The 18,901-nt window shown below is 42.1% G+C and overlaps 1 protein-coding gene across 1 annotated transcript; it reads right to left on the bottom strand.

The window, feature by feature from the left end:
* Window positions 1-1,476: 1,476 nt before the first annotated feature.
* gng10 (guanine nucleotide binding protein (G protein), gamma 10) lies at window positions 1,477-15,440 on the bottom strand. The gene is made up of 3 exons (XM_060912963.1): window positions 15,219-15,440; window positions 7,911-8,043; window positions 1,477-1,751 (listed from the first exon to the last, which is right to left on the bottom strand). The coding sequence occupies exons 1-2, from the start codon at window positions 15,297-15,299 to the stop codon at window positions 7,918-7,920; spliced, it is 207 nt and encodes a 68-aa protein (XP_060768946.1). The 5' UTR covers window positions 15,300-15,440; the 3' UTR covers window positions 1,477-1,751; window positions 7,911-7,917.
* Window positions 15,441-18,901: the final 3,461 nt, after the last annotated feature.

Here is an 18,901-nt window from a genome sequence, read left to right as displayed (position 1 = left end):
TTTGGTCCTGCATTTCCTTTCCTTCGTATATAACATATCTTTTCTTCTCGCTTTCCGTTACTGTAGTCAGTCTTTCACGTTTCATTCGCACGCTCACGTCCTCCATTTTTCTCTTCTGTTTCAAATTTGTATCCCGCAATGCCTTGGGCGAATGGGGAAAGCCCACCACGTGATGCATGACATCTCATCTCATTATCTGTAGCCGCTTTATCCTTCTACAGGGTCGCAGGCAAGCTGGAGCCTATCCCAGCTGACTACGGCCGAAAGGCGGGGTACACCCTGGACAAGTCTCCAGGTCATCACAGGGCTGACACATAGACACAGACAACCATTCACACTCACATTCACACCTACGGTCAATTTAGAGTCACCAGTTAACCTAACCTGCATGTCTTTGGACTGTGGGGGAAACCGGAGCACCCGGAGGAAACCCACACGGACACGGGGAGAACATGCAAACTCCACACAGAAAGGCCCTCGCCGGCCCTGGGGCTCGAACCCAGGACCTTCTTGCTGTGAGGCGACAGCGCTAACCACTACACCACCGTGCCGCCTGATGCATGACATAGTATCTTGAATTGGATCATGGTGAAGCGGGAAAAAAATTGCGGAGAATTTAAGGCCACGTGGCCTTAAATTCATTAATTGTTCTATTTAAAAAAAAAACCAACCCAAAACAATAAAATTGGAAGTCTGTGATTTGAATTCAGTAGCTTTCGGTCTACTAAACTAAACAAAAATAATTGAGTGTCAGGGAAAATTCTTTTTATGACCCACACTTGAAAAATCATAAATTGAAAGCATAAATTGTATGAAGTTACTTTGCATAAAGTACAATATACTTCATAATGATAGTCATGATTGTGGTTTTATTTCACCCTAATTCTGAATAGCAATTTTTTTTTCACAGATCTGGCAACCCTGAGCAGAAAGTAAAACACTGAACTGCCACAACTTACTTTTGATTCCTATTTCAAACCAAAGCATTCATTCATTTGTTCATTCTCTCTCTCTCTCTCTCTCTCTCTCTCTCCTTCCAGATGTTGTGTCTTTCTGTCGACTGCAGAAATGTATTCAAATGGCGGGGTAAATAAACAGACGAGATCAAAGCCAACAAAACAGGGAAGACCCAGGCATGTGTTTACACTAGGGACAGGGTGGAGTCATCCCAAGGGAGTGTGTGTGTGTGTGTGTGTGCAGAAGCATCTTACTATAAACTTAACTGAACTACTAAGGCTTATTAGTGTGTGTAAACGTAGATGTGGGTATATTATACATGCCAATGAAAGCAGATTAATCAGAATAAGAGAAAAAAAAAAATCAGCTTTCTTGAAAATCTATCGAATATTCGATTCCTTCCGTGCATATATGAGCAAATTTGTCAAGACTGAAATAGTTCTCAACGTGGAGAACTTTGGTCTTTTAAGGCACCAAGACAACATATGAGTCTCTATAAACATTGAAAAGACTCATGAATTAAATTTATTTATTTATTTATTTTTGAAAGGACTGCCATAAAATCCAAAAAACACAAAATCAAAGCTCAATATTGTTATTAAAATGAAAAAAACACAAATTTAGTGAGTATTAATGTTTGCATTTGGCACAGTTGTATCGCAAAAACCATCAATGTTAGAACATTCTCCAATTCGTTTATTAATAAATAGACAATGGTGACTCAGGAACAGAATAAGAGTTCACACTGCATCTTTGCACTGTAACAAATATCCAGGAATCCACCAACACGATCCCTGTGGGAAAAAAAAAAGAAAGAAAAGAGAGAAATTCGGCCATCATTTTCCATATCATTTTATTTTGAGCATTCAGACCAGCATACTGGGAGAGGCAGAGAAACACATTACTCTCGCACTCCTCCAAAACTAAAAATAACCCCAAACCACATGCTTTTTCACAAAACGCAACCTTACAGTTCCTCTGGTCAAGAGCAGAAGTCTGGGCACTTCCCGAGTCTAAAACCAGCCTCGGTTTCTGCAAACCCACATTTGCCTTTTACTTTCTCCACCCCATTTTAAACAGCAAGCCATTGCTCATAGGTGCCACTCCTGCAGGTTTTTTTTTTTTTTTTTAATCCAATGTAACTTCTCATATCTCCTTCACCATGACTCCATTTTCCTGTTGATGCAGTGCACGGAAATCACGCAGCAACACTGCAGGGAGCTGACCGGATACGTGTCCAACACTCAGATAAAAATATCCCACACATGCATGCGTGTTTTTGTGTGTGTGGAGTCTGAGACATTCATGGTTCAAAAATGATAATCATCCAGTGGTGAGCACTGAGCACAAGTTAAAGATCAGGATATCTTTGACAGAGAGAGATGGAGTCAACTTTAGAAATATTGGCACCCTTTACGAAAATGAGCAAACTTGGCTCTGTAATGCAAACAGTGCATGCAATGAGTCCTACTTTATACTGAAACCTCAACAGGGAATCTGTGTAGATTTATCCTAACACTTCACAAACATAAGATTTATTTAGCAGTTCAACTAAATTAATATTTAGTAGAACTAAATGTTTACTATACCAAAACTATTTTTAGTATCGTATTTATAATTAACAATTAATATACGCTGAAGCCAGGTGAGGTCCAAATATTGGGGTCACTTGTAGAAGACCTTGGACCACAACTCCACACACACAAACAAAAACCCAAGTCTTAACCACATGGCAGAGGCAACAAAGATTTGGGCTAAAAACACTCAGTGCGTTTACATGCACATCCAAATCGAGCTACTGTCGGTAATCGAGCTAAGGGTCCCAGCAGGGGTGCCAGAGAAATCCAATCCTACATGCACACAAGGAAATCGAGCTATTGTGTGAGGTACATTGTGCACCCGAGCCACAGGTGGCGCTACACGCCCCATCGTGTTGGTACACTTCCGGTTGTCGTCATGAAGAAGAGCTATTCAAGAGTATAAACAAAGTTATCCATTCCGTGTTCACAAGAAGAATGACGACAAGGACAGCAACATCGCCATACATTTTTATATATATATATATATATATATATATATATATATATATATATATATATATATATATATATATTCATTCAACTCCTTAAGCTGAATGAGCATGAACTCTATCTCCTCATTGCTCCAGAAGTGCACGTTTCTACTACTGTTGTCATGCCGACCGAGGCTGTTGTGTTTCCCGCTTGTGGTCTCATCACTCGTCACTTCCAGAAGGGGCAGTGCTGAAGTAAGTAGCTTGACTACGTAGCTCGATAGGGTTTACATGTACGAGCTAAGGTGTTTCCATGGCATTTAGAACTTCGATTTCAGTCGAGCTACGGCAGAAATTCGATTTTCTCTATGTGCATGTAAACGCACTGACTGATAATGGATCTATCCACATTCACTGGAGATGAGCCATCATGCACTCTGACTGGCCACTCTACTACTAGTCTATCAGCGCATATACTGTGAGTAGGGAAAAACAAAATGGTGGTGTGTGTTGCTGAACCAACCGAGGACGAAATAAAAACTCTACTCGAAAACAAAACTCCCAAAAATACAAAAAAAAAAAAACAAAACCCAAACAACAAAATGCGGAATAAAAGTATTTGATGGTAAGAACATCTCAACTCATCTCATTATCTCTAGCCGCTTTATCCTTCTACAGGGTCGCAGGCAAGCTGGAGCCTATCCCAGCTGACTACGGGCGAAAGGCGGGGTACACCCTGGACAAGTCGCCAGGTCATCACAGGGCTGACACTTATGGCCCTTTTCCACTACCCTTTTTCAGCTCACTTCAGCTCGCTTCAGCTCACTTCAGCCCGACACGGCTCGCGTTTCGACTACCAAAAAACAGCACGACTCAGCTCGCTTCAGCCCTGCTTAGCCCCTAAAACTCGCACCGTTTTGGAGTGGGGCTGAAGCGAGCCAAAGCGAGCCGAGTGAGGCTGGGGGCGTGAGCAGACACTCCCCTGTGCACTGATTGGTGAGGAGGAGTGTCCTCACATGCCCACACACGCCCCGCAAGCACGCTGGGATCTGTAAACACCGCAAACCCGGAAGAAGAATAATTACGAATTACGAGAATTTCTGAAGCCTTATGCGCCTCGCCTCATCTATACGCTCTTGCCAGTATCTGTTGGCGTTGTCGGTGACTACAAGCCACAGCACCAAGACCAGCAACACTAACGACTCCATGTCCTCCATGTTTATTGTTTACTATTCGGGTCGTGAGACTACCGCTTAAAAGCTCACTGATGTCACTGTTTGCGCTGCTTAACGACATCACCTGACGTCCACCCACTTTCACTAACTCCACCCAATGTGTCCACCCACTTCCAGCCAGCACGGTTCAGCGCGGTTGTAGTCGAAATGCAACTCCAACAGCCCCACTCAGCTCGACACGGCACGGCTCAGCCCGACTCAGCACGGCACGGCTCAGCTGCGTTTGTAGTGGAAAAGCGGCAATAGACACAGACAACCATTCACACTCACATTCACACCTACGGTCAATTTAGAGTCACCAGTTAACCTAACCTGCATGTCTTTGGACTGTGGGGGAAACCGGAGCACCCGGAGGAAACCCACGCGGACACGGGGAGAACATGCAAACTCCACACAGAAAGGCCCTCGCCGGCCCTGGGGCTCAAACCCAGGACCTTCTTGCTGTGAGGCGACAGCGCTAACCACTACACCACCGTGCCGCCGGTAAGAACATATCTTTTTTAAAATTTTTTTTAAAGAATTATCATTATTGTAGTGGTTAGCGCTGTCGCCTCACAGCAAGAAGGTCCTGGGTTCGAGCCCCGGGGCCGGCGAGGGCCTTTCTGTGTGGAGTTTGCATGTTCTCCCCGTGTCCGCGTGGGTTTCCTCCGGGTGCTCCGGTTTCCCCCACAGTCCAAAGACATGCAGGTTAGGTTAACTGGTGACTCTAAATTGACCGTAGGTGTGAATGTGAGTATGAATGGTTGTCTGTGTCTATGTGTCAGCCCTGTGATGACCTGGCGACTTGTCCAGGGTGTACCCCGCCTTTCGCCCGTAGTCAGCTGGGATAGGCTCCAGCTTGCCTGCGACCCTGTAGAAGGATAAAGCGGCTAGAGATAATGAGATGAGATGAGATTATCATTATAACGTTTTTCACATATTCCTACTGTCATTCCACTTGTTTACATTCTAAGCGGAAATTATCTTGTCGGACGTTTTGTATAAAGTTTTTATTATTTATCAAATTTGCAAAAAAAAAAAAGCTCTGTTTCTCAAAATCCAGTGAATGTGGATAGAATAAAACAGTTATTCCATTCAATTTCGTCATACATGGCTTATAGCCAACTTGGTGCTATGTGCCTCATTGGCTATCAGCTCATGTACGACTCAATTTCATGGAATAACTGTTAAATATATACACAACCTAGCCAAAAATGTCATCATTTGGATTTAAATAAGCAAGTACTTGAGAGACTTTTATTGGATAATGACTGCAGTGATGAATGTTTCAAATGCAACAATTCTTTTAACCCTAACTGATGCAGTGAGTAGCTTCTCATTTCTTAAACAAACATGTCAGAAGATGTATCCCGTGAACATGGAAAAGATGTTACTATGTTTCAGAAGAGTCAAATTACTGGCCTGCATCAAGCAAAGAAAACAACTAAGGCTACGTTCACACTGCAGGCTGAAGTGACCCAAATCCGATCTTTTTGCCCATATGTGACCTGTATCCGATCTTTTATTGACAATATGAACGACACAGATCCGATTTTTTCAAATCCGACCCAGGCCGTTTGGATATGTGGTCCTAATTCCGATTCCTATCTGCTCTTTTCATATGCAACTTCAGTCTGAACCGCCAGGTCGCATTCATCCGACTTACACGTCATCAACAAGCCACAAACGTCACTATTCTGCGCTGAAGTAGGCGGCGGGTCTCTCAAAAAAAAGTTACAACAACATGGCGCATAATCACGGGCGCAGATAGAGGGTGGGACTCGTCCCACCCAGATTTAAATTCACCTCGCTCGGTCCCCCCCACTTATAGGGAGGAAAAAACGTCTATGCTGTCTTTCTTTGCATAAGGCAAACCTCACAGAAAACTCAAAAGACTAATTACCATTTGGTTTATTGAGGTGCACGGCAGTGTATACATAGTTGCAACAACTCACATAAAACAAAACAAAGACTGATATTCGGTTGGTTGAGCTGCGCAGACTGCACAGGTTGCGAGCTCGAGTTTGGTTGCTATGGTAACCCACAACAAGTTTGACAGGCATATCGGGGTTGGGGTTGGTTTGCTGGCAGCTTTGTCCCCCCCCCAGTTTTTTGTCCCCCCCAGTTCAAAAAACATATCTGCGCCCCTGCGCATGACATCAATGCGAGGGACGCTTCGGGCTGTGAAGGTTCTGAATCTTCTCAATGGAAGGACGCAGAGGTTAGGGAGCTGATTTCCATTTGGGGGGATACAGCTATTCAAGCTAGATTGGATGGGTCATACCGCAACCGGGCGGTTTTACTTCCGTAAACACTGGCCATGCTCACTGCGTGTGACGTCGTCGTATCCTGCAATGCGCATGCGGAACACTTTTAGGTTGCTTTTTGTTCATACTGAGGATCACATACAAGTCGCATATATTTGTTAATGTGAACGACCTCACAAAAAATCGGATTTCACAAAAAAATTGGAATTGAGCATTAAGCCTTGCAGTGTGAACGTAGCGTAAGGAGATTCCTGAAATGTCTGGACGATGATTGAGTTAAGAACTGTCCAACACATGACTAAAACCTGGAAGGATAATGAGGAATCGTCAACTCCACAGAAGAAATGTGGTCAGAAAAAAATCTTGACTGACCATGATCAGAGATCACTTAAATGTTTGGTGAAGTTAAATTGTAAAAAAAAAAAAAAAAAATTGACAGTAGAACTCATAGCTACAGTATATTTAATAGTGAAATTAAGATCTCACAATATGACGAGAACTCAGAGGATTGGGACTAAACAGCTGTGTGTCCATAAGAAAACCACTTGTTAGAGAAAACGCTTCAATTTGCAAGTGAGCATAAAGATTGGATTCTGAAGCAATGGAAAAAGGTTAGTATATAGTCTGATGAGTCCAGGTTTACCCTATTCCTGAGTGATGATTGTGTCAGGGCAAGAAGGGACCCAATGTTGTAACCTCTTGAGACCCAACCCAAAGACTTGTGTCCTCTGTAGTTGACATTTGTTTTACGTGCACATCCTCTTACTCTTTCAAGCTATTCACTTGAATCCTGGTGTGTTGTAAAGAGTACATCCTGAGCTTTCCAATGATATATCATGGAACTAGGAGGGTTGCTGGGAAATTCCTAGTAAGGAAATCACAACAAAAGAGAAATTGAGAGACACGGTTTTTTTTTTCTTGGTTCCCAGGAGGATATGGCAATAAAATGAACTCAGCTGACAACCTGAATGTACTGAATGACCAGGTTATCCCATCAGTGGATATTTTCTTCCCTGATGGCGCAGCTATATTCCAGACGACAATGCCAGGATTCATCAGGATCAAATTGTGAAAGTGGTTCACAGAGCATGAGGAATCATTTTCACACATGAATTGATCACCACAGAGGCCTGACCTTAACCCCGTTGAAAGTTTTTGGGATGTGCTGGAGAAGAGTTTACAGAATGGTTCGACTCTCCTGTCATCAATACAAAAATCTCACTGAAAAATTACTGCTCAGAATTAAACTATTCACAGAAATAAATGGTGTGACTTTGCATAAGGTTGACGAAAAAACGTGATGACAAACGTGCACCATAATCAAAGCTAAAGGTGTTCCGACAAAATATTATAGTGTGAGACTTTTTTTATGGCCAGACAGTGGGTGTATATATGTGATGAAAAAACATTTTGTGTAAAGCAATGTGTTAATTTTGATGGGTTTTGGGAGAACCTGCACACCTTGTGCTTAAAACATGGAACACGAACGTGGTTCTCGGAAAGGGTTGCTGCCTGTTGGCACCCCGACCAGGAGGGCATCTCTGGGGGCATTCTGAAGGCAGTACTGCTGTAGCTCAGCTGCGGCTTGAGACACCTATGTGCAAACACACACACACACACACACACACACACACACACACACACTTATCTGTTTAATAATCGTATTCAAACCATGTTCATCTGCATTCCAAAAACGCAACAAGGTGTAATTCAACACCACTGTGCTTCACCAGTTGTTGTATAATATGGAAAAACAAGATCTAATTTCTTTACACAATGGTCTGTCTGTGTATACAGGACTAAATTTTGTTGATGGCAAATAATTTGCTGTATGCAAATGGCTACTGTCTCACATTCAGATATTCCAGATCGGAGCAGTGACATTCCTTTACATAGGCAAATCAGCACACATGCACAAGTTCAAATGGAATTCAGGAAGTGGGAAGAACATAAATTTGGTTTGTGTTTAAAATAGAGTTCCTAACATTGATTTCTTAGAAATATGATTAAAATAAAAAAAAAGTTTTACACCGGTTTCCTTCCCAATGGCTTTATTTATCTAACTAGATTGAGTGACCAGAATAAACAGCATGTCTTCACTATTTGGCATTATGGACATCAATTCTGTCCATCCATCCATTTTCTATACCACTTATCCTTCAGGATCGTGCAGGAAGCTGGAGCCAATCCCAGGTGACATTGGGTGCGATCCTGACTGGGATATATTTAACAGTTATTCCACAGAACCGAGTCGTACATGAGCTGATAGCCGACTAGGTACGTAGCACCGAGTTGGCTATAAGCCATGTACGACGAGATTGAGTAGAATAACTTTTATTCTATCCACATTCACTGGATTTTGAGAAACAGAGCATTTTTATTTTTTGCAAATTCGATAAATAAAAACTTTATACAAAACGTCAGACAAAATAATTTCCGCTTAGAATGTAAACAAACCGGCGAAATGGCAGGAGCAATTTGTGAAAAATGCTATAATAATAATAATAATAATAATAATTCTTGAAAAACTAAATAAAAAAGATATGTTCTTACCATGAAATACTTTCATTCCATATTTTGTTACTTTTTTTTGTATTTTTTGGGATTTTGTTTTTGAACAGTTTTTATTTCGTCCTTGGTTAGTTCAGCAACACACTCCGCCATTTTGTTTTCTCTCCTCACTATACAGTATAGAGGGCTACCGCATGACGTCACCGTGCCGCGAGATTTTGTTAGGCGCCATATTGGAAGACCAAGTACATGCACTCACAATATGAAACAAAGTACGAGCGAGAGTAAAGTGACACGATGGATGATAATTCAGGTTATGTGAGTACATTACCAGCTGCAGAAAGGGCACGGTATGTGGAGAAACTGGCTGTGATTGATGGGTGTGACCCATATGATAAGACTCAGAAAAAATGATGTGAATCCAAGCACACAGTTTAACGCAAAAGTTCGTTTATATCCCGACCTTGTCAGCTGTCAGATTTATGTTAATGGACCCGGTAAGCTGGTAAATAATATATATATTTTTTTTCTTTACCAAATTCTAACAGAAAACGAGAGCGCCCGAAAGGGAAAACCGAGCCGAGCCGCCTCACGGCTGTAATGCAAATTGCTTTCCTCCTTGGTATACAAGTGTGCTTCCATGGCAGGGAAAAAGAAACTACATTTTGCCGCCTATGTAGTCCCCTATTTAAACAAATAGGAGTCATTCAGGATTCAGCCATGTTTTTGCTCCGTGTTTTTACTCAACCAAAGTTATACAGTATTATGAGCTTTAAATTGCATAAATAAAACCATTTGGTAAAACTTTGAAGAAGAGATTGTACTGGTTTAAAGTTTTTACCTAACGTTTTCATGTCGACTCCAATTAATACACTAGTAGAATCGATGACTAGTTTAGTAGGCCAAAACTTTTTTCAATTTTTGACTGTACCAGCCTGAAAAAACTTGCGACAGTCAAATGGAAAAAAGCAAGCTGGTCATGTTGTACTGGACTAATCTATGACTGATGAGTATAGTAAGTGATACTAGTACTGATACAATAAAACAGACGACTGTAATCGGGTAGGCAGCACGATTTATATTATTTCTCCGTGTCAGATACATAAGGAGGACCGGACACCAATTCTGCCATCTGTTTGCTACCCAGACATTGTAAACTATTTGTTGTTTACACCCAGTGCCTACACTGCTGATGACTTGAAAGCCTACAAAGGGCTACAGGCTTACAATTATGTTGTTAGTGGCTTAGTTCGTGATATTACAGCTGTTATTAAGAATTGAGGTTTTTCACCTGACGTCACAGGGTCACGTGACGCCCCGGTGTCCGCCATTTTGAAGGTCAAGCTACATATTAACGCTGCAGACAGAGAGGGAGAACCAGCTTGAAAAAAAAATGTGTTACAGACACCGGATCCAGTGTAAATAGCTGCCGGAGCGCGCTCCGGCTTGCTCCCCCTCAAATTAAGCAGCGCGCTCCGGCTTGCTCCCCCTCAAATTAAGCAGCGCGCTCCGGCTTGCTCCCGGAGTGCTCCGGCCGAGGTTCCGGAGCGTGCTCCGGCTTGCTCCCCCTCAAATTAAGCAGTGCGCTCCGGCTTGCTCCCGGAGTGCTCCGGCCGAGGTTCCGGAGTGCGCTCCGGCTTGCTCCCCCTCAAATTAAGCAGCGCGCTCCGGCTTGCTCCCGGAGTGCTCCGGCCGAGGTTCCGGAGCGCGCTCCGGCTTGCTCCCCCTCAAATTAAGCAGCACGCTCCGGCTTGCTCCCCCTCAAATTAAGCAGCACGCTCCGGCTTGCTCCCCCTCAAATTAAGCAGCGCGCTCCGGGAGCAAGCCGGAGCGCGCTGCTTAATTTGAGGGGGAGCAAGCCGGAGCGCGCTCCGGCAGCTATTTACACTGGATCCAGTGTAAATAGCTGCTGGATCATAATTACAGTAAACTAGTACATACAGTAAAGGAAAAACTTGAGACTGAAAGGTTTTAACAGTCATCCAAATGACTGAACGTAAACATTACTACAGTAACATACTAGCTACTATGTTGTTGACATTAGCTAGTGCTAACAGCTAGCTGCTAGTACACTGCTACAACACAGACACCGACCCTAATAATACAGTTCTTGGTCATTGCCCGGTAACAGCAAATTTATAACGGGCCATGTCTCAACAGACTAAGAAGTTATTTCAATGACGTTTAATAACATTTTGTTTATCCTGAGGACCGAAAGTAAATGAAAATGTGAACAAACCTTAGCTGTAATAAGATGGCGACCACCGGCTCCAGGGACGACCCACTGATGTAGGCATGTTACCCAGCCTGACACAAAATATTTGTAGGCATCCAAACTCTTATACGCTTTCAGATCAATACCTGTGTATGGCGATGGGTTTTTAACGACATAGGTATACAGATCATGTGGGCCGAAGTCAGGTAAAGACGAGGGCTTCGTGTACTTCCGTACGTCAGTGAACAATCCTGGTGGAAGCAGGTAAACGTCGTTCTCTAAGCCTGCTAACCTCAATTTTTGCAAATACCTCTCCCTCTGCTCGCCCTGTAAATGCCCTACGTCGCTGGATAGTGAAGGTGTTTTCTGCATCTCGCTCCTTTTTCTTTTATGCTTTTCGTTTGTCGCCTTCCTCGCATTCAAACTGATTCGAGCCGTGACGTCCAAAATGGCAGCCTAACGATGCATCACATGACTTGGTCACGTGGGTGAAAAACCTCAATAACCTACACATAGTTATGGCCAAGGTAATCTTGTTGATATTTATCTTTTAATAATATATCTTTTCAGTTGAAAAATTAATACTTTTTGTTACTATTAAGGTATCCATAATTTAGGTTAATTTATCCAAATTATACATATGTATTTGATATATGCCTACACAACAACTATGTTTTATTTATATAATAGGAGGGTTAGGGTTAGGGTCCTAACCCTAACCCTGCCGTTATTTCCCCCTAATCACGAGTTTGTTGGTCTTCCAAAATGGCGCAGGGTCTGTTTACTTCCGGTTTCGGGTGACGTCAGTGAAAGGGGTCTTATGGTGAACGCTCTCCATAATCAGATTTAATACGTGCTGATATGTGAAGTACCAGGGCTTTGTAACAGTCCGAGGGAAAGCTGCAACTAAGTTTTCCACCATGGGAAAGTCTTCGGATCAGAGGTGTTTACTCTTTGGAATTTTCTAACTTTAATAACTAAAAAAGAGAGAGGCTGGTTAGCCTTCCACATCATTAAATACATCTATCCAAGGAGGAAGCTGGAGCCAATCCCAGTTGGGTTCACCCTGGGCAGGTCACCAATCTATCACAGGGCTAACACAGAGGCGAGCAAACATTCACACTCACATTCACATCTATGGACAATTTAGAGTATCCAGGTTACCTAATCTGCATGTCTTTGAACTGTGGGAGGAAACTGGGAGCACCAAGAGGAAACCCACAAAGATATGGTAAGAACATGCAAACTCCACACAGAAAGGTCCCTGTTGGCCACCAGATACGAACCCAAAACCATCTTGCTGTGAGGTGGCAGTGCGAACCCCTGCACCACCATGGTGTCACGACATCCAAATGCAACGAATGTCGTAACAGCTGCAACACACCACCCGGTCACTGATTATTTTCCTGTAACTGGAGGCCCCCAGTGTTTTATTCATTTCATGCAGTATGTAAACATTTTCTTTTCATATTAATGAATGAACAAATACAGAAAAAGTGACTGCAAACGTACGCAAAATGTTGTGCTTGCTAAAATTCCTTTTCACATTCTCACACATTAGTTTTGGCACCCTTCAAGAAATCCACAATGAACGAAATGAATTAGTGAGCCTTTGAGGAGTTATTTTTGCTGCATTAAATAGTTTTAAAATGATTGGCACCCCAACAATTAGGGTAATTCCATTGAAGCTTTGAAGCTTGCCTTTGGGCAAATGACAGCAATGAGCCTCTTCCTGTAATGTCAAATACCCTGTCCACACTAGGGATTTTGTACCGACACGATACTACTTTCGTACCGCAACACCTGTCCACACTAGCAACTATACCGGTACTGTAGCGGTATAACTGTGTCGGTACAAAACCCACAAATGTATGGGTTTCGTACCGGTACAGTATCGGTACTGTAGCGCTTCGCTGTAGTGTGGACAGATGAAGCGGTTCTGTATCAATACAAATATAATGCGCATGCGCAAAGTCACACACCTCAATCGATGTCTTCGCTGAATAAAATAGTGAAGAACGGAGATTTGTTTTCTTTGTTTCTTTCTCAACTGCCTCGCGCGTTTTATACGATTCAACTGAATAAATGACCACCAGAAATACAGACTGTACATTGACAACAAAAAGCACACACACGTTATTTCATCCGCCATATTCTCGGAAGGAAGTTACTCGGTAACCACGGAAACATTTCACGCACGCGCATTTCAACTACCGTGAAAGAAAACCGCAAACATTTCTCGCTAGTGTGGACAGATGCACTAAACTGTACCGGTATACTTTGTATCGATACAGTTATACCACTATTGTGCCAGTATATATGTGAACACAGTATAAGATTGTCAAAAATGTACCCACTGGTAACCTGGGACCATTTCAAGCCTCCGCATGGGCGACCTTATATTTGGTTTAAAAAAATTTCAAGGACATTGAGAGCAAATGCTTTAAAAGTATTATAAAAAAATTCTTAATGATTGAAATTTGTTTTTATTGATGTTTAAATTTCTAAATTTCCTTGTTTTGGAAAAAAAAAGAAATACTGCCGTTAAAAAAAAAAAAACCTACTCCTGAACAAATTTTGTTAAAGCAGAGTAGTTTCTCTCATTGTTTCTTTAATCTGAGACATTATTCATGTGAGTTATTTCCTTCTCAATATGTTTTTTGTATTTATGAAATACATTACCACACATCTGTAGCATGTGTATTAATTTTGAATTAGCCTCATTGAAATTTAAAGGAGTTCAGAAACTTACATAAAAATATATATACGGTACTATGCAAAAGTCTTAAGCACATGTAAAGAAATGCTGTAGACAAAAAATATGGCTTAAATAATCATGAAATGAAATGTTTCAACATATAATCTCATTATCTCTAGCCGCTTTATATATGGCGGCACGGTGGTATAGTGGTTAGTGCTGTCGCCTCATAGCAAGAAGGTCCGTGTTCGAGCCCCGTGGCCGGCGAGGGCCTTTCTGTCCGGAGTTTGCATGTTCTCCCCGTGTCCGCGTGGGTTTCCTCCGGGTGCTCCGGTTTCCCCCACAGTCCAAAGACATGCAGGTTAGGTTAACTGGTGACTCTAAATTGAGCGTAGGTGTGAATGTGAGTATGAATGGTTGTCTGTGTCTATGTGTCAGCCCTGTGATGACCTGGCGACTTGTCCAGGGTGTACCCCGCCTTTCGCCCGTAGTCAGCTGGGATAGGCTCCAGCTCGCCTGCGACCCTGTAGAACAGGATAAAGCGGCTAGAGATAATGAGATGAGATGATATATACACACGCAGCAGTAACCCATAATAATTCAATATAACAAAGTCAGTTTTTGGTGTGAGACGACCCTTGACTTTAAAAATAAAAAATAAATTGTAGTTTCAGGTCCAATGAGTGCAGTTTTATAAGGAAATGAGCTGTAGGTTTTTCTGAGCATCTTACAGAACCAGTTACAGTTCTTCTGGACACTTTGAAGGTCACACTTGCTTGTTAATTTTGCACCAAAACCCAGTAGCCTTCATTATGTTTTCTTTTTTAATCTGAAAAGTGCTGTCTTATGTAATATGCTGCTCAGATACAAACTTTTTTTTTTCTGTAACATTTAATTTTGTGCTGGGAAATGAACATTTGGAATTCTAAAATGTTTTTGTACTGACTCGATAATGTAGAAGTCATAAAATAGAAATCTATAACAAAGTTTGTATGATGTATGACATATATATATATATACACATATATATATACACACACACACACACATACATATACATATATATATATATATATATATATGGGTGCCTAAGACTTTTGCACAGGACTGTATCTCTTGTTTTTCAATGTATATCCTTCTCTGTACAGAATAATAATAATAATAATAATAATAATAATAAACAAGTGATGCTCTAGTCTAAACAGCACTACAATATAATTAGAAAACTCTCTCTTGTATACTGTACTGAGTAATAACACACTTTGTAACACGTTAATAAACACTGATCTGCATTCTCTATGCACTTTATTTCCTCTATGAGCAGAATCTACTTTTCCATTCTCACCTTTATTCTCTCTACACTGGCTTGAAGTTTCAGCTGCTCCACATTCCTCCTCATGTCCGTCAGGCTCATGTTAGAAGACATGGTCCAGTGTGAAATGTCTCTGTCTCCAAATAAACTTGTAACGTCTCCAGAACTTGTAAAAGCAGGCGGCTGGTGCTGGATTTAACGCGGCTCTGCCACTAGCAGGCGGTAAAAATCACGTGTAGAGTCAGGAGAGAATTCCTGCACGCACAGACACAAGCACTGAAGCCCCGCCCAATGATGACAGGGCCATTGGACCTCTGGGCCAATCAGAGTAAACAGGGCGTGGTCTATACCATATGTCGGTCAATTAGAATATTGTGAAAAAGTTCACTTTTTTAATAAGTTAATTAAGAAAGGTAAACTTCATATATTCTATATTCATTACACGTAAAGTGAAACATTTCAAGCCTTTTTAAAATTTTTTGATGATTATAGCTCATGAAAATCAGAAATCCAGTATCTCAAATTATTAGAACATTTCCTCATCTCATCTCATTATCTCTAGCCGCTTTATCCTGTTCTACAGGGTTGCAGGCAAGCTGGAGCCTATCCCAGCTGACTACGGGCGAAAGGCGGGGTACACCCTGGACAAGTCGCCAGGTCATCACAGGGCTGACACATAGACACAGACAACCATTCACACTCACATTCACACCTACAGTCAATTTAGAGTCACCGGTTAACCTAACCTGCATGTCTTTGGACTGTGGGGGAAACCGGAGCACCCGGAGGAAACCCACGCGGACACGGGGAGAACATGCAATCTCCACACAGAAAGGCCCTCGCCGGCCCCGGGGCTCGAACCCAGGACCTTCTAGCTGTGAGGCGACAGCGCTAACCACTACACCACCGTGCCGCCCTAGAACATTTCCTATAATCAATAAAACAAAGATTTACAATACAGAAATGTCCAACTTCTGAAATGTATGTTCATTTATACACTCAATCCTTGGTTGCGACTCCTTTGGGTGGCACGGTGGTATAGCGGTTAGCAAGAAGGTCCTGGGTTCGAGCCCAGCAGCCGGCGAGGGCCTTTCTGTGTGGAGTTTGCATGTTCTCCCCGTGTCTGCGTGGGTTTCCTCCACAGTCCAAAGACATGCAAGTTAGGCTAATTGGTGACTCTAAATTACCTCGCCTCTCGCCCATAGTCAGCTGAGATAGGCTCCAGCTTGCCTGCGACCCTGTAGAACAGGATAAGCGGCTACAGATAATGGATGGATGGATGTTCATTAGTGGTTAGCACTGTTGCCTCACAGCAAGAAGGTTCTGAGTTCGGGTCCAGTGGCTGACGGGGGCCTTTCTGTGTGGAGTTTGCATGTGTCTGCATGGGTTTCCCCTACAGTTCAAAGGGGAACATACAGTTAGGTTAACATGGGGTGGCCTTGGGCTGAAGTGCCCTTGAGCAAGGTACCTAACCCCTAACTGCTCCCTGGGCGCTGTAGTATGGCTGCCCACTGCTCTGGGTATGTATGTGTGTGTTCACTGCTTCAGATGGGTTAAATGCAGAGGATTAATTTCACTGTGCTTGAGTGTGCATGTGACAAAATAAAGGCTTTTTCTTCTTCTTTACCACAAATTACTGCATCAGTGGGGCATGGCATGGAGGCGATCAGCCTGTTACACTGCTGAGGTGTTATTGAAGCCCAGGTTACTTTGATAGCGGCCTTCAGCTCATCTGTATTTTTGGGTTGGATGTTTCTCAGCTTCCTCTTGACAATACCCCATATATTCTCTATGGGGCTCAGGTCAGGTGAGTTGGCTGGCCAGTCACAGTAATATCATGGTCAGCAAACTATTTGGTAGTAGGTTTGGCACTGTGGACAGATGCTGAGTCCTGCTGGAAAAGGAAATCAGCATCTACATAAAGCTTGTCAGTTGATGGAAGCATGAAGTGCTCTAAAATCTCCTGGTAGATGGCTGCATTGACTTTGGACTTGATAAAACACAGTGGACCAACACCAGCAGATGACATGGCACCTGAAATCATCACAGGCTGCGGAAACTTCACACCGGACTTCAAACACCTTGGATTCTGTGCCTCTCCACTCTTCCTTCAGACTTTAGGACCCTGAGTTCCAAATGAAATGCAGAATTTACTTTCATCTGAAAAGAGGACTTTGGGCCACTGAGCAACAGTCCAGCTCTTTCTCTCTTCAGCCCAGGTAAGACACTTCTGATGTTGTCTCTGATTCAGGAGTGGCTTGATATGAGGAATACAACAGCTGTAGCCCCTTTCCCAAAGACACGGTGGCTCTTGATGCACCGATACCAGCCTCAATCCACTCTTTGTGAAACTCTCCCAAGGTTTTGAATAGACTTTTCTTGACAATCCTCTCAAGGCTGTGGTCATCCCTGTTGCTTGTGCACCTTTTCCAGCCAGCCTTTTCAGCAATGACCTTCTGTGGCTTACCATCCTTGTGGAGGGTGTTGATGATCATCTTCTGGACAACTGTCAAGTCAGCAGTCTTCCCCATGATTGTGGTTGTGTGTACTAAACTAGACCGAGAGATAAACTGTATTTATACTGTTTTACTCAAACTCGAAATGAAATACTCTCATATTTTGAGATACTGGATTTCTGATTGTCATGAGCTATAAGCCATAATCATAAAAATTAAAACAGAAAAAGGCTTGAAATATTTCACTTAACATGTAATGAATTTAGAATATATGAAAGTTTACCTTTTTGAATTAAATTACAAAAAAGACCTTCATGATATTCTAATTTTTTGAAATGCACCAATTTGAAAATGAAATGCATATTATATATAAATAAAACATACACACCTGAGGAAGAGAAGGGACCCAGATATACTATGGGCAGAAGGCATGCCTGCGGAGAAAGTGTAATGGCGTATATATATACAACACATTATTTTAAATTTGATTTTGCATTATTGGATAATTTATGGTATATTTGTGTGTGTATATATATATTATCCACATTCACTGGATATGAGCAATCATGCACTCTGATTGGCTACTCTACTACTAGGATATCAGCTCATATACAGTGAGTAGAGAAAAACAAAATGGCAGCACGTGTTGCTGACCCAACCGAGAATGAAATAAAAACTCTACTCGAAAACAAAACCCCAAAAAACAAGAAAAAAAAAAGCAACAAAATATGGAATAAAAGTATTTGATGATAAGAATGTGTATTTTTAAAAACTTTTTTCACAAATTGCTCCTGTCATTTCACCGGTTTGTTTACATTCTAAGCGAAAATTATTTTGTCAGACGTTTTGTGTAAAGTTTTTATCTATCAAATTTGTAAAAAATAAAAAGGCTCCGTTTCTCAAAATCCAGTGAATGTGGATAGAATAAAACAGTTATTCCACTCAATCTCATCGTACATGGCTACCAGCTCATGTACGACTTGACTTCATGGAATAAATTAAAAAAAAAAAAGTTTTATATATTATACATACATACACACACACTTTTTACATTCTACTTGACCACTGAACCATATTACATCTAACAATATTGTAAATAAGTTTTATGTACTGTAGAATATGAAGATCTCATCTCATTATCTCTAGCCGCTTTATCCTGTTCTACAGGGTCGCAGGCAAGCTGGAGCCTATCCTAGCTGACTACGGGCGAAAGGCGGGGTACACCCTGGACAAGTCGCCAGGTCATCACAGGGCCGACAC

Source organism: Neoarius graeffei, chromosome 28 (assembly GCF_027579695.1).
Source record: "Neoarius graeffei isolate fNeoGra1 chromosome 28, fNeoGra1.pri, whole genome shotgun sequence".
NCBI classification, from domain to species: Eukaryota; Metazoa; Chordata; class Actinopteri; order Siluriformes; family Ariidae; genus Neoarius; species Neoarius graeffei.
Note: the sequence above shows the minus strand (reverse complement) of the source record. Positions and strands in the feature narration are given on the sequence as shown.